Source organism: Danio rerio, chromosome 3 (genome assembly GCF_052040795.2).
Source record: "Danio rerio strain M-AB ecotype USA chromosome 3, GRCz13ab, whole genome shotgun sequence".
Lineage (NCBI taxonomy): Eukaryota > Metazoa > Chordata > Actinopteri > Cypriniformes > Danionidae > Danio > Danio rerio.
The window spans coordinates 24,429,234-24,453,557 of record NC_141023.1 but is presented as its reverse complement, the minus strand read 5'-3'; the positions used below and the strand labels follow the sequence as shown (position 1 = coordinate 24,453,557).

The following is a 24,324-nucleotide window of genomic DNA, read 5'->3' as shown; positions in this document are numbered from 1 at the left end:
TAAAGTACATTTTCTTCTATTATATTGTTTTACTATGATTATAATCAGAATATTTTTATCTGAAACATTATATTGTATTGTATAATCAATAATTATGTATTTTGTTTATAAAAAAGGAATAAATTGTAACTTAAAATATTATATTATGTATTAAATGTAATAAATTATAATTATTATTATAACTATGAAAACAAAAAAATATGTTTTTCTTACTGCAGAAATGGTATGTAACATTTATTGAAATGTAACTATGTAATTATGGAAATGTAACATTTATTATTAAGAAGTATACTAAAAATAAAAGATTACTATAAAACAACACAATTTCTTTTTCAAATGCATTACTATTGTTATCATTGAAAAGCGCTGTTATGTGTTTTATTATTAAAAAAATTCATTTGACATATTTTAGCAAAATGATATTGGGTTAGTAAATATAATTTTATTTTGTTGCCTTTAATAATGAAAAGTGTCTAATCCTTTTAAATCATAACAATAAACAACAATAAAGATTGAAAGAAAAGTGCTCAAGTCTTCAGCATGTGCATGTTTGATTATGTTCTACTTGTTATTGGGATTCTCATGATCCACTTGACCGGGTGGCCCATTCTCCTCTCCTCAGGTCCATCAATAAAGACCAGTTTCAACGTAAGAAGAACGACACCCTCGACCCTGAGCTGTAGGTTTAATTTTTACACACATTTGCACGCTCTGAATGTGTCCTATCATAAAACTAACTATGGATTTGTTGTCATAATCTGACTTTTGTTTTCTGCTATTTTTTGTCCCTCAGACTGCTGGAATGTGGCGACTGTGGTCGAAAAATGCATCAGATTTGCGTTCTGCACAATGAGACAATATGGCCGTCAGGGTGAGCTCACTATTTTGACCTTTTAAAACAACAATAACAACAACAACGACAAAAATGAAGTTAGCATAATTGTGAGTCTATTATTGTAGTTATTATTGTTATTATTATTATTATTATTAAAACTTTAGAAATGAAACGTTACTAAGTTGCATAATAACAGTATAACAATTATATTTTTACTTTTAATATAATAATCATCATCATCATCAGAACATTAAATATATTTGGTTTAACAGTATTTTGATGATTTAAAAAGCTATTAAAATAAAGTTTTAAAAGAATACTAATAATTTTAGCTATAGCAACATTGATAATAAAAACTAAGTGCAGTGTTTTGTGGAAATATTTTATTTAAATTACAATAATAAAATATGGCGACTGCAGTCGTAAAATGCATCAGATTTGTGTTCTTCACAATGACACGTCAGGGTGAGCTCACTATTTTGACCTTTCTAAACAACAACTGCAATAAAATCGAAGTGTTCAGTGCATCTGAGGCTTTACTTGAGGACTTTTTAATCTTTGTTTTATGTGAGGCTTGCAGGGGTTTTCTTGGTAAATGCATTATTAACAAGGTTTAAAATCATGTTTTTTTCCCGTTCTAGTAGAATTTGTCCTGATTATTGATCTTCAAAATGGGCTCCAATGTAATGTTACCTTGCATTAAAAACATATCAGAGATATTTTCATGATGATGTCTTAAAATAATATAAGTAAGGATCATTGCACAGCCCCAACATTGTTATAAATTGCAGTTTTAATTTTTTGTATTTTGCAACTATTATTTAAATCACTAGGTTTTACCCATATTCAGTTTACTTATTTAAGTATAATCAAATTGATCTCTGTCTGCACTCCTAAAGTCATATAAAAGAATATGTATGCTGTTGCATATGATAAAATTTTGAGTGGGAGAGATCAGCTTTTACCTGTCAGTGGGTGCAAATGGCTCCTAAATAGCTCAAAAGAGAAATAGTGAGTTTCTTTTGTCCTCTTTTCAACAGCCTTTAAAATACTTTAACTCATTGAAACGGTGTATAACATTGTCATATTGAATAAAAATATAGTGAAAGTTATATTTTTATTTTTTGTTTTTCACTTGTAGTTGAGCATTTATTTGATGGGTAAAAGGTGTGTTGACTATTTTTAAGAGCTTTCTAACTATATTTGCCACCATAAAAATAAAAGATGTTGAACAATTTCTTTCTTTCTGCGAGTCTTTAGCTGTAGAGTCTTTCAGCTGTATGATGTACTGTATTATCGTCAGATCTTAATGTACACTCATAACTTATTGTGCTTTTTGTTTTTAAATGTCATTTTCTTTGTTTTTCATCTGATCAGGTTTATCTGTGACGGCTGTCTGAAAAAATCCAATTCCACAAGGAAGGAAAATAAATATGCAGCAAAGAGTAAGTGCATAAAAACTTTTAAAACCTTCTTCAGAGCATTTTTTTTGTGCAAAATCTTATTAAAAATAAGTTCTTACATTCTAACATTACCACTCTTCATTTTAGTTTTAAGGAATGCTCTGTATATGTTGGTTTGAGTTTTTAATACTAACACTATCTCATCTGTTGTCTTTCTAAATGTAATATATATTTGTATAAAAAAATTCTATGATCATATCACAAACTCTCTTATCTATTTTTAACTTATTTTTTCTCCCTTTTCCATGTAAATTGCTATAGCTGCATTATTTTCTTAATTGTGTTTTTTCTGTCCTTATCTCAGGGCTTCCTCAGACAAAGCTTGGCAACTTTCTGGAGACACGAGTGAACGATTACCTGAAGCGCCAGAATCATCCAGAATCTGGTGAAGTCACCATCCGGGTGGTGCACATCTCTGATAAAGTGGTGGAGGTCAAGCCTGGCATGAAGTCCAGGTGAGGGACACCAAAAAAAATCTAAAATTACACCACTGTTGCTCCTTTTAAAGGGATAATTCATCCAAAAACGCAAATTTTGTCATCATTTACTCACCATGTGCTTGTTTGTTTGAGTTTCTTATGTTATTAAGAAAATATTTTGAAGAAACCTGCTGCTATTGACACCCATACATCCATTTGTTTTTCCTACCATGATTGTCAATGATTAAAGGTTTCTGTTTTCTTTTTTCAAAATTAACTTTGTGTTCAACAGATGATAAGCAAAAAAAACTCATAAGAGTTTGGAATCACTCGAGAGACAACACATGCCTCATCCAAAGGTTTTGAGGCTTAAACATGCATCCTTGAACGTTGCTTTGAATAGAATATTATTATTAAAAGTACATTTTAAGACTTTACACATAAAATAAAATATTCACAAAGCTGTATCTTGTAGTGTTGTCACTACTAGAATTCGGACTAATCGGTACTTAAATGTTCATGGGAAATGAACGTTTTTACATTTTAAGCGCTGTGGAGTGCGTTTTTAAACAGCACTGATTTGCCATTGTGTTTAACAGATTTGCCATTGTGTTCAAGGCTGTGGCTGTGAAGGTCATTGGTTCACCAAACTCACTACTGTTTATTGAGTGTAAACACATACTTTAGAGCATTTCAAAGTCACATTGATCCGCTGGTTTGTCTATAAGCTGGCAAATGAGCGATCGGCTGGTGAATTACGGCTTCAGAACGCTCCAGTGTTCCTGTATCTGAGGTTACGTGAAGTAAACAGCGGTGAATTTGGTGAACTGATGACCCTCATAGTCAATCACAGTCATTTCTGTTGAGCATGTGAACACAAATGCAAATCAGTGATGTTTAAGAACATGCTCCACAGCGCTTAAATGTTCGCAGGAAATGAACGTTTTTAAACTTTCAGTGTCGATTAGTATCGAATTCCAGAATCGTTACCTTATTAACACCAGTTTGTAGGTGTTACATGAGAGCTGCTGTTTGAAGACAATGAAGCAACCATACTTAAAAAATCAAATTTGTGATCAGATAAATTGCCCTATTTATTTTTTATAAAAGAAACCTATAAAAAATATTGGAAGTGGTGAGATATCATTCTGCTTTATAAATTTTTGTTTGCCTCTAATACAAAAACCTAAGATTATCAACCACAGAGTTCAACCCTTTCACCTATAAGTTTTTAAATACTCTGGCTGAGCCCCCTGCTTGAGTTTTTTATGGTGACCGTTATTTAGAACGATTCTCTTTAAAGTTTCCATAGTGCCGCATCAAGATTGTCATGTGAAATACCGCAGCCCCAGTGATTCATGCATATCGTTTGACATATATTTGTTTGAACACATTCAATTCCATCTTAATGCATTTTTGACTACCTTTAGAAGTGGTCGAATGGTCAAACTTAAGGCTGGTTTATACTTCTGCATCGAGTGATCGGCGTGACCCTCGACGCATGACTTGCGCATTGTCGTGCATTTATACTTCTGTACCCTGTTTGTGTTGGTCGGCAATAACACTTGCGAAATGCTAGCTGGAAGTGGTGTTTTGGTGTTCCTCTGTGTCGAGTTTCTTCGCTGGTGTTTGTTTTTTTCTGAACGATATCGTAATGTACAAATATCAAAAACTCGGTCATTCTGAGGTGGGGACCAATGGACGTGCAACAACTTTAATCATAAGGTAAACACAAAACAATAGTTTCTACCTGGAGCTCCTTTACGGAATTCTACGCTTGTGAACAATCGGTTCAACAGGTTTTTGTGGCTCTCGGCCATGTCCACACTCGTCAGCTCTACCAAGCCGAGCAATCAAAGAGCTTATGCTACGAATCTTTTTGATGTGTAGTTACATTTTTTGAGAGGTGCGCGTCAACCATGACGAGGGCTATGTGACCACGCGAAGGCTGCGCCTAAGCATACGCATTTGCTTAAGGCAGAAGTATAAATCAGCCTTTAGCATTGTCTACTTGTGAACTGAAGAAATCACATCTTTATACCAGGGCTACTTTCCATACCATTTTTTATTCCCCTAACAAGCCATCTTCCCCCGTTCCATTCCCTCGGATGTAAATCATTGATTATATTACACAAGTGTCCCACTACTGGCTGAACATTTGAATGAGTTTAAATAGAATGCCCTAAACCAGGGGTGTTTAAACTCAGTCCTGGAGGGTCAGTGTTCTGCTGAGTTAAGCTCCAACATGCTTCAACACACCTGCCAGGACGTTTCTAGTATATCTAGTGAGAGCTTGATTAGCTGGTTCAGGTGTGATTGATTGTAGTTGGAACTAAACTCTCTAGGACACTGCACTCCAGGACTGAGTTTGGACCCCCCTGCCCTAAACTCTTGAACATTTGGGAACTACACTGTTGTGACATCAGTCATTGCTTTCTAGAACATATAGGTGCTAGAGTGGACAAATGAAGCCTGTCAAAATCAAAGAGTGGAGGATATATTCATGTAAGCTTGCCTCATTCGCTTGACAAAGTGGAACTCAATTTAAAATGGCAGTGGGTGTTCCCTCGAGGGAACAAGTGAAGGGAAGTTTATGAGCCCTGGTGTGAACAGGACCACTGAAACGAACCACAGCCTTACATATTATGTAATTGCTGCAGACCACTGATAGTTCAATTGTTTTTCAAACTATTCTTTGAATGGGTGGACTGGAGCTTTGACAATTATTAAATAATAAATAGATATGCACTGCCAGTAAAACAGTGTTTGTTTCAAAAAGAAATGCTGCATTGCGTAATTCCTCATAGCATGACCAACATGAATGTTTATCATTGCATAAATGCCCACACGTTTCCATACATTTTGTATTAATATTGATGTATGTGGGCAGATGAATTGTAAACATTTGTCTTGCTAGCTCTCACTATTGGGTCTCAGAAAAGACTTCTCATGGATCAGTCACACTGTGACTTTTTCTTTTTAAACCAATGTAAATATACTATGCATCTATCACCATTGTGAGATAACAGTTCTCAAGTTGCGTATTTTATGGATATTTTATGAATACTCGTGCTAGCTTAATTAAAATTTTTTAAGACAGCACAACTGAAATGAAATAATCTAAGAATTAACTGTGTTTCTTTTCCAGATTTGTTGATAGCGGCGAGATGTCAGAATCATTCCCATATAGGACAAAAGCTCTGTTTGCATTTGAGGAGATTGACGGAACAGATGTCTGCTTCTTTGGAATGCATGTTCAAGAATACGGCTCTGATTGCCCTCCACCTAATCAAAGGTTAAAAATAACAAAGACTCAGTCACACATCTTCAGGCACACACTGATTCTTCACTCACGTGCACATGTATGGCATTACAAAGTGGTATGAGAAACACAAGTAACTTGATGGTATCTCCTGTCTCTCTCTCTCTCTCCCCATGCAGACGTGTGTATATATCCTATCTAGACAGTGTGCACTTTTTCCAACCCCGTCATTTGAGAACAGGAGTCTACCATGAAATTCTCATAGGATACTTAGAGTACGTTAAGAAAATGGGGTTTGTCATGGGCCACATCTGGGCTTGTCCACCGAGTGAAGGTGATGACTACATCTTTCACTGCCATCCATCTGATCAGAAGATTCCCAAACCAAAACGCTTACAAGAGTGGTACAAGAAGATGCTTGACAAAGCAGTAACTGAGAGAATTGTACATGACTACAAGGTACAGCGACAGCTGACTATAATGAAAGTTTACACTAACGTCAGCATACTGCTCTATAGTACACATTGTTTTTGATGGCCATGTGTCTTTTATTAACTGCTGCATGTTTCTTCTCACCCCAGGACATTTTTAAGCAGGCAACTGAGGATCGTCTGACCAGTGCGAAGGAGCTCCCTTATTTTGAGGGTGACTTTTGGCCTAACGTATTGGAGGAGAGCATCAAAGAGCTGGAACAGGAGGAGGAAGAACGGAAGAGAGAGGAAAATAACACCTCTAGTGAAAGTATTGATGTGAGTGATTGACTCAAATTTGCAAGCGCTGTGTGGTATTGGGGAAAACATGCAAAATGAAAACATTAGTTATGCATAATATTTCTACGTAGTCTTTTAAAAGTGTGGGTGATTTGCTATTTATTCTTAAAACCAATGTATTATTTTAATACCTTTTTTAATGATCTAGGCGACCAATGGTGACAGCAAAAATGCCAAAAAGAAGAACAATAAAAAGACTAGCAAGAACAAGAGCAGCTTGAGTCGAGCCAATAAAAAGAAACCAGGCATGCCAAATGTCTCCAATGATCTATCCCAGAAACTTTATGCTACAATGGAGAAACACAAAGAGGTATGTAGCTCCCAAAAACATTAAAAGTTTTTTGTCATTCACACGTTTACACCCAACTAACAAATGTCAATGCTCTGCTTAATTTCAAGGTTTTCTTTGTTATCCGTTTCATCGCTGGCCCTGCTGCCAATTCTCTTCCACCCATTTCGGACCCTGACACGCTAATGGCCTGTGATCTGATGGACGGCCGAGATGCTTTCTTAACGCTAGCACGAGACAAGCACCTTGAATTCAGCTCATTGAGGAGGGCCAAATGGAGCTCCATGTGTATGTTAGTAGAATTGCACAATCAGACTCAGGACCGCTTCGTCTACACATGCAATGAATGCAAACACCATGTTGAGACGCGCTTCCATTGCACTGTTTGTGAGGTAAGATATAGCGGGATGTATTATACTTTGAGGTTTCTAAAAGTATTGCATTTTTGGGATAAAACACTACAACTTTTCTTCTCTTCTTTTGTAGGATTATGATCTTTGCATCACTTGCTACAACGTTAAGGGCCACGAGCACAAGATGGAGAAACTTGGACTGGGTCTTGATGATGAGAGCAACAACCAAGCTGCTGCCTCCACCCAGAACCCTGGTGACTCGCGTCGTCTCAGCATCCAGCGCTGCATCCAGTCTCTGGTGCATGCTTGCCAGTGCCGCAATGCTAATTGCTCGCTGCCATCTTGCCAGAAGATGAAGAGAGTAGTGCAACATACAAAAGGCTGCAAGCGCAAGACCAATGGTGGCTGTCCAATCTGCAAGCAGCTCATTGCACTATGCTGCTATCATGCTAAGCACTGCCAGGAAACTAAGTGTCCTGTGCCCTTCTGTCTCAACATCAAGCACAAGCTTCGTCAGCAGCAGTTGCAACATAGGCTTCAGCAAGCGCAAATGCTGCGTAGACGTATGGCCACTATGCAGCGAGTAGGGCAGCCACCACCATGTGGAGGTGGGCCTCCAGGAGGTCTTCCATCACCTGGCAACAATGGAGCAACAGGTCCTAGCACACCTACGTCAGTTGGTACGCAGCCGGCAACACCCCAGACGCCCACACAGCTGACACCCAATCTTATATCTTTGCCCCAGCCTGGTGCAGGAGGAGTCCCAGCTGGAGCTCCCCAGCAGTCTCCTCAGCATCCTGTCCACCACCAGTTTCAGCAGATGCCTGGAGCAGGAGGCATGATGAATTCACAGCAACAACAAATGGTTCCTCAGCAATCATTGGGACAAGTGCCACATCCACACAATCAATATGGCCCCCACCCCACAGGTCCCTCCCCAAATACCCAGTCCCAGGGTAAACCAGGCCTTGGTCCTGCAACTCCTCCGCAACTCCCCAGCAACCCAGGCACTGTACCTATGGCCCAGCAACAACAACCTACAGGTCCTCCGGCAGCCGCTGTGGAGATTGCCATGAAGATTCAGCAAGTGGCAGATGCACAGCGGAAAATGGCACAGGTTCAGTTGCTACAAAGACAAGCTGCCCAAGCAGGAATGATGCCACAGCACCATCAGCAGCCACAGGGACAGATTGGAGTGGCCCATCCTGGAATTGGTATGGTAGGGCCACAAGGCTTAGCCTCGCAGGCACAAACATCAGCGAACAGGGTGCAGATGGAGCAGCAACAAGGACCTCAGGGAATGATGGGAGCCGGGCCCATGCAGCAACAGCAGCCTCAACAGGTCGCTGTGCAAGGTCAGATGCCCCCACAAATGCATCCACAGCAGCCGAGAATGAATCCACCACTTCAGCCTCAACAGCAACAGTGGCCAGGGCAGGGCATGCCTACCCAGCAGAGACCTGCTATGATGTCTCAGCAGGGAATGGTTTCAATGCAGCCCCAACCGCAGCCGCAACAACCATCACAACAAACGCAACAGCAGCAAGCACCCCAAATGCCAAATCGAAATGCCTTGATGAGTATGGTACAGGCTGGTCTACAGAGTGGCGTAGCAAGTGGGGCTGCAGCTAGCAATTTGCCCCAGGGAGCCTTGCAGCAGCTTTTGCGGACTCTGCGATCTCCAAGCTCTCCTCAACAGCAACAGCAAGTTCTCAACATTCTCCGGTCTAGCCCACTTCTAATGGCAGCATTTATCAAGCAACGGGTTCACAAGTATAAAGGAGGTACAGGTGGCCCCTCTGGACCGCAGGGAGGGCCAGGACCTATGGGAGGCCAACCTGTGGGTGTCAATACTGGGGTTCCCCAACCTGGTATGCATCTTGGACAAGGTGTTAACATGCAGAGTCAACTTCTGAGTCAACAACAGAGCCAACAGCAGCAGCAAATGCAACAACGACCGCTCCTGCAACAACAGCAAGTTGCTGCCTTGCAGCAGCAGCAACAACAACAACAACAGCAGCAGCAACAACAACAGCAGCAGCAGCACCAACAACAACAACAGCAGCAGCAGCACCAACAACAACAGCAGCAGCAGCAAGGGATTCAAGGACAGGGGACCCCAAACATGGCCAATCCACACTTCCGAGAACTAGTCATGAGAAGGCAACAGCAATTACAGTTTCAGCAGCAACAGCAGCAACAACAGCAACAACAACAACAACAAATGAGCAATCATGCGGCATTCCAGCAGCAGCAAGGTTACATGAGTCAGCAGGGTAACATGCAAGTCCCGCCAGGAGGTCAGCCACTGCAAGGAGTACAACCTGGCCAACAGCAGAATTTTCCTGGAAATCCTGCACAGCAACAAGCTGCAGCTGCTTTGCAACAGAGGCTTGCGCAGCAGCAACATCAGCTACAGATGCAACAGCAGCAGAATGCTGCAACACAAGGTCCTGACATGGGACCTGGAGGAGGTCCACAGCCCACACAACTAGGTCCAGGTCTTCAGTCACCACAGGCATTATTGCAACAGGCTTTGCATCAGCGTCTATTTCCGCAGCAGCAGCATCTTAGTGGCACCTCTCCGGCACAGCAAAACAACCCAATGAGTCCACAGCAGCAACAGATATCTCAGTCGCCCCACTTGCAGGGCCAGCAGCTCCCATCCTCCCTCAGCAACCAGGTCTGTTCACCACAGCCATCTCCACGACCCCAGTCCCAGCCACCTCACTCAAGTCCGTCCCCACGCCTGCAACCTCAGCCCTCACCTCACCACATCTCGCCTCAAACCCAAACAGGTTCTCCGCATCCCAGCCATCTTCAGCAGCATCACTCAGGCATGGCTCCACCTCCTCCACCCCACCAACAGCCACAGCACAACTCTAAGGACCCAAGCGGATTTGGCGCAGATCAGAATGCCATGCTTTCTCAACTCAGTGGCATGGCGGGACTCCACGGACCAGGAGCGAATGATATGCTGCCTCCTAGTGGCCAGGACCTTGGCATTAACATGAATCTAACCCTTTAGATCATATAGTTATTAGGAAATTTACAAAACCTCGCCAGAGAGTGTTAGCATTTTTTACAAGGGTGAATTTAGTGTTTTTCAACATTAATGCTTTGAGAACGGGCCCTTCTATGAGAGAGATCTCTTATATTCAACACAAATAAGTATATGGGGGTGTTTTTTTTTTCCTTTTGCCAGATATGTACAAAGAGAGGATTGTTTCTCAGCCTCAGAGAACAAACCACAAGTAATATTTTCAATGTCAGGTCCAGGGGAGTACTTTTCCTTTTTCAAGAGATATTTTTTAAGATTTTAAAAGTGGTATAAAAATAAAGCGCAAATGACTAAGGACTTCTTTTATATATATCGTTTCACCATGTACCAGTCTCTGTTACATGTTTTACAGAGTCACATGGAACATTTCAGCTATTGTGATGCCTATATAGTTATTATAATTATCTGAACATCATGCATATCTTCCTTGTAAATTTTGAGTTTTGCATTTTATTTATTCTAGCTTTTTCATTTGTCGTCATGATGGATTTCGTTCATGTGCGTTCCCAGAGACTGCTACAGTTCACATAGAATATATTTTTGTTAATACCTATTAAAATGGGGAGCTACTCCTTTCCTTAAGCTGGAGATTTAGGTTGACTATAATATAAATTACAGTGTTGGGGGATCGGGTTTGGTGTGCGCTCCGCTGCCCATTGGATCTTATTTCATGCCATATTGGAAATTCCTTTGGACATCACTGCTTTTGCAACAGGACGAGTTGTTGGACGCACACACCGGCCCGCCCGCCTGCCCTCAGAATGTGTGTGCACTCCTTCTAAGACTTACTGGATAGTGGAGCTGTCTGTACAGGTTGGGTGAGAGAATGTTTTGTGTATATGTGTGTGCGTGTGTATTAGAAGTGGTGCTGGAGTTCTGCTCATGCCAATGCCATATTGAGCAGCGTTTCACTTATGAACTGTATGGCGCAGTGAAACAACAGAACATGAGAGGCGTGTGTGCCACTGATATTACCATTTTTGTCCTTCAGTACCACTCCTTATTTTCCTCCACCTCCAGAATTTCCTTTGCGCTGAACTTTGGGAGCTTAATTTGAATATTTTGTACTGTACAAAGGAAACACAAACTGTGGACTTAATACTTTTTTTTAATAAAACGAAGATAACAAATTTTATTTATTGCGCATTTATTATTTGGGATTCGTTTTCAAATGGTTCTTTCTCTGCATCTTTCTCTTTAATTGGCTTAATCGGGTATTTTTTGGCAGAATGGAAGTGCTCTTGGATTTGGTTTTGTTTGGTTAAACGTGCTAATAAGGGCTGTTAGGCTGGTCATAGTTGACTCAGCAGCCAGCTGTCTTTCCATGTTGACGTTCAGGCAGATAAGGAGAAACCTGTTGCTCCTGCAAATGATCTTGGAGATGGTGAAAGGAACTGTGAAATTGTGGTATTTCTGTTGAGTGCTGTAAGGTCAGCTGATATCACTGAATACACTGTGGGTTTATTATTTTTTTATTACCTATTGAGAAGGAGTTTAGTCCATTTACCTGGTCCATTGAACACAGGCATTATCACGTAAGTGAGATTCTCATCCTCTTTTTATATTGTGACATTGACCGTCTGAATGTACTTTAACCATTTAATGAAATATAACACAGTATGTAATTAATTATTACACTGGTCTGAGGAAAACAGCTTTAAATTTTATGGAAGCTGACTCAAAAAAAACAGCTCTCATGTGTCTCAATTGTGATTTTATAACTTTGGTCTGCGGGTTCTGCAATTTCATAATTGTGAATTCATTCATTCATTCATTTTCATCCACTTTTCCGGGGCCAGGTCGCGAGGGCAGCAGTTTTAGAAGACAACCCCAGACTTCCCTTTCTCCAGACATTTCCTCCAGGTGCTCCAGGGGGATCCCGAGGCATTCCCAGGTCAGCCGAGAGACATAGTCCCTCCAGTATGTACTGCGTCCTCCTTAATCATGAATTCATATCTCATTATTGTAACTTTATCAGAGTGACTGCCATGTGATCGCAGACAGTAGCATTGCAACCCAACTAAATAGAACCCATTACGTTATAATCAGTGACTGTTTGTGATGGATGTGATGCAACTCAGTTGACAAATATCAGAAAGTAAAATGATGCCCCCAAGATTTTTCTCACATCAATCTGTAAAAACAACTAAGCATATTGTACATGCCAGGCCAATAGAGGGTGCTGTTGCTTTGTTAAAAAAACTCTTTGACCACAAAACGTATATTTTTGCACATATTTATATTCAAATCGTATATTTGTGTGTATATTTATATTCAAAACATATATTTTTGCACATATTTATATTCAAGTCGTATATTTGTTTGTATATTTATATTCAAAACATATATTTATGCACATATTTATATTCAAATCGTATATTTGTGCGTATATTTATATACAAAACGTATTTTTATGCATTTATTTATATTGAAAACTTGTATTTGTGCATATATTTATATTCAAAACGCATATTTTCGAGTATATTTATATTCAAAACATATATTTGTGCATATATTTATACTCAAAATGTATATTTATGCATATATTTATAATAAAAAGTTTGTGCGTATTTTTATTTTCAAAACAGATATTTGTGCGGATACTTATGTTCAAACGTATATTTGTGCATATATTTATAATCAAAATGTGTATTTGTATATATTTATATACAAAAAGTATATTTTTGCGTATATTTATTTTCAAAACGTACATTTGTGCGTATATATTCAAAACGTGTATTTTTGCATACATTTATATTCAAAACTTTTATTTATGCATATATTTATATTCAAAACATATTTATGCTGTTAATTATATTCAAAGTATATTTGTCTGTATATTTATTTTTAAAACGTATATTTGTCCATATGATTATTTTCAAAACGTATATTTGTGCGCATATTTATATTAAAAACGTGTATTTTGCATATATGTATATTCAAAAAGTATATTTATGCTGTTAATTATATTCAAAACGTATATTTGTGCGGATATTTATATGCAAAATGTTTATTTGTGCGTAATTTTATATTCAAAACGTATATTTGTGCTTATATTTATAATCAAAACGTATATTTTTGTATATATTCAAAATGTGTGTGTACATACATATACATATATATTCAAAACGTATATTTGTGCTTATATTTATATACAAAACGTATATATTTGTGTATATATTCAAAAACTCGTGTGTGTGTGTGTGTGTGTGTGTGTGTGTGTGTGTGTGTGTGTGTGTGTGCGCGTGTGTGTGTATTCAAACTATTTGTGTGTATATATATATTCAAAACATGTATTTATACGTATATTTATTATTATTTTTTTATGTTTACTCTGAACTTTTCCAAAACTCTTGTCATTTAAATGAATGGCTAAAAGGAATAAAAATGTAAATCCCTTCAACCCAAACAAATGATCATCACAAATCATTTAAAATCACCCACAACTTTATTTTTCCATTTATTTACTGTAAATACAAGCAAAAAAAGTGCAGTTGTCACATGTGAGAGCAACAACAGAGCTTATAAGCCAAATATCACCACGACCACAACATGTTTTTAGGCTCGGCTTTGATTTCTGCCATGCTAAAAGCACACCTAAAGCACATGTGTTCAGATGAACAGGATCTAGCCCTACAAAAAAGCGTCCACTGTAGCGGTTGTGAATGTAAACCAATACTGTCTCTTTAAAAATGCACAAAGGCCTCTGAACAGAGCGAAGAGAGCTCGGGCACAGATATGGAAACAAAGCCAGGTGCTCTTTCCTTTTCCCACCTGCTTGGTTACAGGACAAACAGGTGAGGTAACCGAAGTTCAGTCTTGGAGTCGGAACTTAAAACGGTTTCTTCTTATAGTTAGTGTAATGGCGACTGCTGGAAGAGTAGTGGTACGGATATGGAGATTTGCGTTACATGCTTGAAACCTTGGTGTACAGCATCACTGAGTATATTCAGAAATGTCATCCATCAACGGTTAACTTACCACAATGACACAAGGACAAACTTGAAGGAAAAATGCCTCGGAGGTGTCCTTACCTTGCTTGGACAATATCTGCTTCACTACTGTGAACTGTGTCGTTCACTTGGTCCTGACTAACTGTACATGTTTCTAATGAAATGCTCTTGGATTTCCTTGTCAATTTAGACCTCAAGCCCACACTCACTGAAAAAACCCTCTGCCGTCATAGCCTCTTTAAAGGTCACGGTCAAGGAATTTATGGTCACCTGTGTCACTATGACTTTCCCAGGATGCACTGCGGTTGTGACAGGAGTTTGTAATTGGTCAATTGGAACCTGGAATTCTGCCGTGACTTCAGCGTCAATCCCTTCCTTGTCTTTGGCCTCTGAACTGCCTACCTCAGCTGATTCTCTTACCTCCTCCTGTCCACATCTAGCGCTCAGACGCACCTCGATAACTGAAGGTCTGTTCTGTACTCTGTCAAACACACCTTCCTCAGCTCCTGACTTAGTGCACTTGTGTAATGATTGATCAGTGTTTGTTGTGTCATGCGATACCCATACACAGTCCTCGTCGCCTGCAGTGTTTGTGACTGGCTCATTCTTTTCTGTGTCTGTGATTGTACTGCTTTCTGGTGCTCCTATGGCTGTACCCGTATCTTCGCTTGGCTTCTCTTCTTGGTCAAAAATGGAAGAGCAGTTTTCGTCTTCCTTGATGGTGATTTCACTTTCCTGTTCTGCCGAAGAGTTGTAACCCTCGGACATCTCTTGACCTGGCAAAAAATGACAGAAACTTGGAATGAAGTTTTAAAGAGTGGTCAACCTAAACTTGTTGTCTCTATTTAACCCTAAATTGTTCTAATGATGTATGGCTGACTTTGTTCCACTTTTCCTTTCGATGTTGATCTTTACTGACCTACAACCTTGTGCTAAGGCACAGAATCGATAAATTAAATATTGACTTGATCTTCACAGAAATCCACTGTATCATTCTGAAGGATTCAATTGTATCTCGCTAGGCATATGGATTATTTTGTGACTACTTGAAGCAGCAAGCCCGAAAGCAAGTTTCAGAGCTTCAAGTTCTAAAAGCATTTAGGTCCAGAAAGGCTTTATTGTCCAGTGGTTCTGTCATCTACTTAAGCCTGGTTTATACTTCTGCGTCGAGTGATTGATGTGACCCATGGCGCCTGCCTTCCGCGTAGTTGTGCTTTTATACTTTTGCGCCCTGTTTTTGTAGCTCTGCAATAACACTTCTGAAACACTAGCTGCAAAGCAACAACTTTAATCATAAGGTAAACCCAAAACAAAACTTTCCATTTGGACGTCATTCACGAGACTCCACACTTGTAAATACTCGCCCCATCCGGCTTGTGTGGCTGTCACCTCCGCCCACACTCGTCAGCGATACCAAGCCGACCAATCACAGAGCTTGGCAATGCGACGTGTAGTTACATTTTTTGAGAGGTGCGTATCAGTGACGCTGACGGCCACGGTGAGGGCTATGCGGCCACATGTAGGCTGCTCTGGAGCGTACGCTTGATGCAGAAGTATAAATCAGCCTTTAAGCGTACTATTTCCAAGATATCACACCAGGTTTATGTCAATGATTGATTGTAAGACTGTCAAGACCTCGTCTTTGCCTCAGATGTCATGCTCATGGACTGCTGGCTCGAATGTTTGATGCACAAGTTGCATGAAATAATAAACACCAAGGAACCTTCAAAGTTAGAATTGAATTGTAGAGGTCTCGTGAAAAGCAAAGCCATGCCAGATGCTAAACTTCAAATAAGAAGGCTTTGTGACAATAGGGGCTTTCACATGTGGTAGTTACTGGAACTGTTATAAGAACTAGCTACCAAGAGCTATTGTGCTGGTGTTTTGTATTGCATGAATCTTCCTAATCAGCAAGTGAATATGTTGCTAGTTCTTATTGTGCAGAGATGGACCCTACTTTCAAAGTTTTCTAAAACAAAAAATAGTTCCTAGTTCCTACAGTGTACTTCAGACTCTAGTTTAGGGGTGTACAAACTCGCTGCTGGAGTGCAGTGTCCTGGAGAGTTTAGCTCCAACCCTAATCAAACACACTTAAACCAATTAATCAAGCTCTTACTAGATATACTAGAAACTTCCTTGCAGGTGTGTTGAAGCAAGTTGGAGCTAAACTCAGCAGGACACAGACCCTCCAGGACCGAGTTTGGACACCCCTGCTCTATTTCATAGGTCTCAAACTCAATTCCTGGAGGGTCGCAGCTCTGCACAGTTTTGCTCCAGCACTATTCTAACACAGCTGATCCACTGAATCAAGGTGTTCAAGAGTAGCCTTGAACACCGTAAATATTTGGATCAGGTGTGTCTGGTTAGGGCTAGAGAAAAACTGCAGAACTGCAGCCCTCCAGGAATTGAGTTTGAGACCTATGCTCTAGTTCTATGAACTATGAAAATTTCTTTTCAGCGTAAAAGCCACTAATGAGATCTTAAACTAAACACTGGATTTTCATAAGTATGTGGAGTTAACAACATGGACCATTGACAATTGAACACAATGTTCTTGAATAAATGATATATTGACAGCATGCTAGTCTGTTATTGTAGCGATGCCAGCTTTACATTGTCATGTCTCTAAACGCTAAAAACTGTGGCTGGTTGCTTTCCATGTCAGTCAGAAGGTCTCTGATCTTGGCTAAGCTGCAAAGTCCAGAGCTTCTTCGGTCTAAAGGTCAATTGTGTAGCTACCAATATTCAGCGTCACTGGCAGCAAATCTAGCATGGTGTAAATCACTAGTTTGATTAAGACTTGAGTGCTATAACAGGGTAAAACGGATGCTTAACTATTTTAAATGAGTCAGTCCTTCAGACCAAAGTCAAATGGGTTCAGAATACTTCAAATAAAAGTGAGTCGTTTCAGAAAATGAATGGTTTATGTTGTAGAGAAGCAGTCCATATGACATTTGGGATTATTTTATGGTGAAGACTGACTTGATTCAGTTTTTGTGTTTTGCAGAAGACTACATTTAAATTAACCTGATGCATTTCCATTTTAGGGTCAACTAGGTGGGATCTATTCGGTAGTCAAACACGTGTTTGCCGGTTGTCACTGTGATTCAGAAATATCTGCCAATATTTTTCAGAGTGGCCCTTATGACCCCTGAATGTGTTGCATGCAGTGTATCTTAGCAACAGTTGTCGTTTCGATGCCACATAACACCTACCACTCGGAATGTCCTGATGCACTTGCGTTGTGTTTTCTTCATCTTTTCTCATTTTCTTGACCTTTCTCTTCTGCTCGTCTTCATTCCACGCGTTCTCTGTACAGTCTTTTGCAGGAAGTGGATGTCTCATTGTCTGCTTGGATGGCTTGATGCCTTCAAAGAGTCTGGATCTGCACTGCCTGTTCTTGTACCTGTTCTTTAAGCGACGGTAGACAACACTATCTCTATAGCGCCTTCCGTTTTGGTCCACTTCGGTGCTCATGGAGCGGGTGAGTGACAGACGGATTCTTGGACTGGGTTTATCTGGAACCTTGTGTGCACTTCGAAGGTCCATCGGGTAGATGTTCTGTTGGGAGGGTTAAAAATGTGCTGTTTATATTGCAATATGCACTGCAATATTTGTCCTCTAGGCTGCTTTGTGTTGTTCTCTCTACAATACTAAAGTGTCATCACAACTGCTGTGATACTATATCTTGCAATCTAGATGGCTCTGCAGATGCACTTTTAGAGAATTTTCCTGGACCATGTGAGGATAAACAGCCCCCTGTTGATGTTAGGCCAAATTTGGAAACCGAAGCCAATAATGGACACAAACACACAGCGTTCAGGTCTTTCAGCAGTTCTGGGGCACTTTAGTACATCAGATCTGTTTTATTTTGTGTATCAGATTCTTGGATATATTATATAAAAATCAATATAACATTTTTTCGGCCATGGTACTCATTACAGAAACTGCACACACAGGACACAACAGATATTACTTAATAATGCAGGGTTTGTGCGTTAAAGGTATACATTTTTTTATTTGATGTTTGGTGTAATCTCAACTGAAAACAAAGAGCGGGCGGGACATAGAGTAGTCCCTCCCCTTTTAAAGAAACTGCCAAAAGCGTTTTGTTTTATCACCACTCTGCCACTGAAAGTAGTTGAGCTCAAAAGCATCAAATGAAAAGCAAATGAGAAGCATCTTGAAGGGGGCGGGGCATGTCAGATACTAGAGAGCATTTGATTAGTCAGGATTAGATGAGAAACTGAAGTATAATGTGACGTGGGAAAAAACGTCCATTCATTTAGGCGGAAGTGACAAACTACCATCTTTACATGTTTATATCAGTTTTATATCTTCTAAATGTGAATTGTCATTGTAGCTAGCTTACCGATATCCTCAAAGACTAATACTGATACTAACATAAAAAAAATGCTATTTTATTTTTACTGGACCTTAAAGCAAACTGCAGCCATTCTTATGCTCACACTTTTGCAGAAGCTACATACAAGTTTTTTTTAGTTTTTTCCTGAGAAGTAAAACAAATGTAACAATTCTCTTGTAAAAATGAAGCACAATTTTACCATAAAGTAACCATGACATTTCATCCTTCCAGGTTTAACACCGTAATATTCTGGGGATGAATGTTTTTAACATGTCTTGGTTAAAGTTAATATATTCATGTCTTAAAATAAGTGTAATAATGTTTTGAATAATTGCCTAAACTTACAATTTGAGTTCACACAATTAAACAATTTAAATTGATTTTGCAGAGTAACAAAGGAACGAACCAATCACATTTGGCGAATAGTGATCATATGGCGAAATTGGGAAATGTGTGTTCCTGTACTATCCTATATATACTTATATAGTTTTTCAGGAAAATCTCTTTGATTGGAGAGGATCTCCTGGCCATAGGTCTCAAACTGGATTCCTGGAGGGCCGCAGCTCTGCAGTTTTGCTCCAGCCCTAATCAAACACCACTGATCCAACTAATAAAGGTGTTCAAGACTACTAGAGACTATTAAGCAGGTGTGAGTTGGAGGTGGTTGGAGCTAAACTATGCAGAGCTGCTGCTCTCCAGGAATTAAGTTTGTGACCATTGCTCTAGGCCAAGATTTTAGCATATTCAGTTTGGAGTATTGGGTCTCGTCTTACTAGAGTAATGCTTATAAAGCACTAAAGGCCTTGCTGTATAGAACCTAGCATGTGTTGACTGGAGACCACAGAGGATTATTTTTGGTGAGATTAGAGTACCCTCAAATTTGTGATGTCAATTGTAGATCCGCAAATACACTGTGGATGTAGATAGAGACCCACAGTTTAATAATATACAACTTTTTGACATCAAAATAATGAAGAGTCAACTCATACCCGCAGAATAACTTGACGAGGTCTCAGGCTTTACCTCTTATAATATTATATTAAGATTATGTAGCAAAATTATGAAATATGTGCCCTGTACTGTCCAATAAAACCTGTAGTAATTTATGTTTTGGGGAGAATCTCTTTAATTGGAGAGGCTCGCTGGGCCAAGATTAATAGCATATATTTAGTTTGGAGTTTTGAGGTCTCATCTTACCGCAGTAAGCTTTATAGAACAATAAAGACTTTACTTCATATGTGATCAAAATAGTGTTCAAAAGAACACAGCCTGTGTCGACAGGAGACCACAGAGGATTATTCTTGGTGAGGTTAGAGTACCCTCAAATTTGTGATGTCAACTGTAGACCCGCAAATAAATTATAAATGTAGATAGGGCCTCACGGTTTAATAAAGTACAACTATTTGACATCAAAATAATGAAGATTCAACTCATACCCGCAGAATAACTTGACGAGGTCTCAGGCCTTTCTTCTTATAAGCCAGAGCTCTGTCCTTCTCTGCTCTGTTAAAGGAATGCAAAGGAATTAGAGATGGAAAATAATAATTATAAACCATTTGGTCCTTTTCTCATTAGTAATCAAATGTACCAGAGTGTAACTTACTTTTCTTCGAAGGCAAGGACAAGACGAGGGTCCAGGATGTTGTCTTCTGGTTCCCAGGTGCTGTACCTGACAGTCACATAGACAGACCCAAAGAGGTCATTGGAGTAGCACATAGCTAAAACAGTTTGAAGTGCAGATTATTTATTGTGTCCAGAATAAAAATGCACAGCCTACATTGATTTTTGTCCGATAATGTTTATTTGAATAGTTCAAGGCTATATCTTAATTGGATAACCAATAATCTTATAGAAATAAATACATTAATATATATATATATATATATATATATATATATATATATATATATATATATATATATATATATATATATATTAATAAACCTTTTAATATCATGAAATAAACAAATAAATTACTATAAAGATGTATCACTGTTCTTTTGTTTGGATTATTATCTGAAATATGACTAGGGCATGACTCATTTTGTGTAATTCATCTAGACATAAATGTGATGTAAGAGGAAAACAATAAGATGCTTACATAGTTTTTTTTCTATTTAGTTTGTAATCTAATCTTTTTAAAGTGAGATGTGACCTTCACATGTTTTTTGTAAGATGCACCCACATACTGTGTCCTAGTAGTAGGCTGTATTTTGTTTTGTAAAAATGACCTAAATAGGGGAGCAACTTACTTAGGCGACCATCCTTGCCACTTTAAAAGATATTCCACATTTCCCTGAAACGAGAGCGAAAGAAGAAAGGAGTCACTTTCACTTTTAAAGTTCAGATGGAGACATACGTCATACTCCTCGACGAATCCATGATCCAAACACTCAGCTGTCCCTTTAAGATGTCAACACGCAGTAGTATTTTGACAGAAATTATACAGGATGAAACGGAGCCGTGCGCGCAGTGCGTAATGTGACGTGACCATGGGTGAGCTCGTGAGTTCCATTTAAAAAAAAAAAAAAACACAGCGACTTTCAGGAACATTCATGGGATGGAAATAGGTGGGGCCATGGAAACGCGTAAACAACTCATTTTGTGCAACGTGTGGAGCGGTGAAGGTCTTTCCCCCCTCATGCTCGAGCGTGCGAAATGAAACCGCGTGCACATGCAGCGTTAGTCATCATCATCATCATCACCAGCTATTACTGTACATTACAACATCTGGCTCTATATTACGCAGAAAATAATAAATAACAAAAACACCTACCAAAGCGATACTTACGCGTGCGTGTTCTATTATTAGACATAACCTATTTTGTTTATCACCCTATTAAGAAACGAGTTTATTCCGCCACTGATTCGAAGTGCTCCGATTATTTTGACAACTGCGCGGATGTTTACGCGCATCATCTGTGACCCTGCGCGCGTATAAATAAACTGCGTAGCCACGAAACGCGGCGATTTTCCGAGCGAAAAGCGCATCGATGGCGATGATGATGACACGCGCGCTGTTCTCACACACCCCCTCCATCTATAGCGCTCGCGATTCAAGCGCGAGATCTTACTAAAATTCACAAACTTTCGAGAATAACATTCAAGTTACCGCAGTGTTGTGCACACAAGAAGCTGTGCAAAGAGAAAGTTTCGAAATGTTACGCAAGCAGATGTGTTATTCACTCGTGAGTCATTCCTAAACTGCCAACAAAACAAAACTGCGCGGACTTTAGGGGATATTCATCATTTCAAAACAGAAAGCAAATAGAGCCTGCAGAATACTGTGCAGTAAAACAGCTGAACCAAGTCTATTTTAATGCGCATCAGCATCGTCCTTACTTTTCTTATCCTCTTCTTCGTTATTGACTCCACCGCAAACACTTGCTCTCCTATTGATGACAGCTCCATGTTCATGAGATCATTCAGTGCAGCAAAGAGTTTCTGATCTCTTCCGTTTTTCCTCTTCAGAGGATGAGATGTCGTCGAGATGTCCCGCGTAGACTCTGGCAGTGTGTTTTCTTAGGATTTAAAGCCGTCGGAACTCTTAGTGCACCTTCGGGTCCGCTGCTCGTCCAGCTCTGAGTTTTAAAATCTGCGACACATGTACGCACTGGCTTTGCTTGGCGCGTGCACGCTCTACTCGCGCGCGCCCACCCACTTCTCCTTATGGCAAGCCGACTTAGCATTTATTTTATTTTTTAAAGGTTCAAGACACCCTGGAGTCCTTTTTAAAAGATTCGAACAGATTTGTGTGTTAAGCATCAGTTAAGGCAACGTTAGCACTTGTCAGCTTTAATTGTGGGGAAAACCGAATAATTATGAGCTTTTGTCAGCTAATTTTATTTTCTGGATTTAATTTTTTTTGGGCCGGGATCAAAAATGGTGACTTAGCGCAAATCTGATAGTGCAGTGATTATGCGTCGGTTTCTCATTATTATTATATTATCCTATGAGAAGACCCTGCTTCTTAATTATTAATGAGAGCACATGCTTTCCGAAGGCAAGGCACTTAGCAATATTTAGAAAACGGCAAAAGTCAGACCGAGTCCCAAATCAAACTTGCAGCCAATCAGCAGTAAAGCATCATTCACAATGCACATGAAAGCAGAGCATGTTTGTTTTCATCACTCACATTAACAGATAAGGGGTTGCGTTCGCAAGCGCATACTTCTATATAAGTAGTATGCAAACTGATTAGTATGGCCAAATTCATAGCATTCGAAAAACAGTATGATAAAACAACCCGGATGACCCTCATACAATGGAGGGTATGCTATCCCATGATGCCGTGCGAGAGAATTTATGAGTGAAGCGTTGTAACTGACGCAGGAAGGTCATGTAATAATGACAAATAGTAATGTGTAAGCTGTAATACATCTGAGTTCCATTTGTACTACTCGCATTCATACTATATATACACTTTTCTAATGGTCATATAGTAAACTCAAATTTAAATGAATGTAGTAACTACTTGAGTATAGGCAATTTTGGATGCAGCCAAAGCTTTCATACAGCATGGCAAAGTAGTGCAGCAATGCACAGCGTAAGCAGATCTGAAGCAGGATTGATCCTTGCATGCATGATCGTGTTGGTGTGGAGGGATCTGCGTGACCCATGGTGCCTGCCTTACGCATAGTCGTGCATTTATACCTCTGCTTGCTGTTTGTGTTGCTCTGCAAATTTCTTCACAGGTGTTTTTCTTTTTCTGAATGTTAAAAGTAGCTAAAACTTGCTTATTTAGAGCCAGGCCCTTTTTGAAAATACCGGTGAATTCGTTTCGGCAATTTTCTGGAAAGGGAAGTTGTAACATTACTTGTAATTTGCCGGAATACTGCGCTCATTGCGGGAAAGAACGTGTGCAGTCTAGAATGCGCTGCCGTGAGACGTTTACTTCAGCCAATCAGAACAGTCAGACGCATTCACTTCCTCGTGGTTTATAAAAATAAAAGCCTTTGAATATTTTTCAAGTCACATTTAGCTGCTAGATTTTAGTCAAATAACATTTATATGTTTCTTTTTAATGTCAGCTGTGTAAATAATTATCGATAAGATGCTTATGATAAGCCGTTGTTTGTTTAACTTTAAGCTCTGCTTCCTTCAGTTGTGTGACGTGTCACGTGTGCCCGTGAAGCATCCAGTGAGCGCCAGCACACCCATATTATGAACATCTCGACATGCGAAAGTGTTTCTTTATAAATTTTTATTGACGTTGTTCACAATACTGATTCATCCACAGAGTTTGTAATGTAGTCAAATGTTAACGATCACAAGCGCAGCCGTTTAGAGCTCATTTCTTGTTAATGAAGTCAGAATTTACCCGTATTTTGGAATGGATGTGTGAATGCTCTTTTCCAGAAAAAGAATTCCATAACGTCCTCGCCTGTGTGAACAGCGCTTTTTAAAATTTTCTGGTAAAGTCATTCCGGAAATGATTCGGATATTTACCGGTATCACTCTGTGAAAGGAGCTATGGAGTCAGTTAAGATACAGCAAGCCACAAATTTCAAATCAATTTGGCCTGTGCAGTGGTTAAATCAACAGGTTCTCACA

At 39.4% G+C, this 24,324-nt stretch overlaps 3 protein-coding genes across 36 annotated transcripts in view; 1 reads left to right on the top strand and 2 right to left on the bottom strand.

Annotated features, from left to right (window-relative positions):
- The window catches only part of ep300b (EP300 lysine acetyltransferase b), a 58,983-nt gene extending 47,396 nt beyond the window's left edge, over positions 1-11,587 (top strand). For all 24 annotated transcript variants that reach the window (XM_087244442.1, XM_087244435.1, XM_087244425.1 and 21 more), the window contains exons 21-30: positions 623-679; positions 794-871; positions 2,213-2,280; positions 2,603-2,753; positions 5,866-6,012; positions 6,159-6,438; positions 6,561-6,728; positions 6,898-7,059; positions 7,149-7,430; positions 7,525-11,587. In XM_087244442.1, coding sequence (XP_087100568.1) covers positions 623-679; positions 794-871; positions 2,213-2,280; positions 2,603-2,753; positions 5,866-6,012; positions 6,159-6,438; positions 6,561-6,728; positions 6,898-7,059; positions 7,149-7,430; positions 7,525-10,419 — 4,288 coding nt within the window. In that variant the 3' untranslated portion in view covers positions 10,420-11,587. The remainder of the gene's footprint in view (positions 1-622; positions 680-793; positions 872-2,212; positions 2,281-2,602; positions 2,754-5,865; positions 6,013-6,158; positions 6,439-6,560; positions 6,729-6,897; positions 7,060-7,148; positions 7,431-7,524) is intronic.
- The window catches only part of LOC147845623 (uncharacterized), an 807,608-nt gene that overhangs the window by 430,134 nt on the left and 353,150 nt on the right, over positions 1-24,324 (bottom strand). The gene's annotated exons all lie outside the window — the stretch shown is intronic.
- The window catches only part of cbx7a (chromobox homolog 7a), a 64,420-nt gene continuing 53,977 nt past the window's right edge, over positions 13,882-24,324 (bottom strand). For 7 of the 11 annotated variants that reach the window (XM_087242687.1, XM_087242688.1, XM_087242684.1 and 4 more), the window contains 5 exons: positions 21,024-21,067; positions 20,375-20,440; positions 20,208-20,274; positions 17,621-17,966; positions 13,882-15,181 (listed from right to left, as the gene is read on the bottom strand). In XM_087242687.1, coding sequence (XP_087098813.1) covers positions 14,592-15,181; positions 17,621-17,954 — 924 coding nt within the window. In that variant the 5' untranslated portion in view covers positions 17,955-17,966; positions 20,208-20,274; positions 20,375-20,440; positions 21,024-21,067 and the 3' untranslated portion in view covers positions 13,882-14,591. Of the gene's footprint in view, positions 16,664-16,800; positions 19,313-19,603; positions 20,275-20,374; positions 20,441-21,023; positions 21,068-22,113; positions 22,387-24,324 lie in introns of those variants that run through there. The other 4 variants (XR_015479828.1, NM_001017853.2, XM_087242690.1 and 1 more) reach the window with 4 other exon arrangements.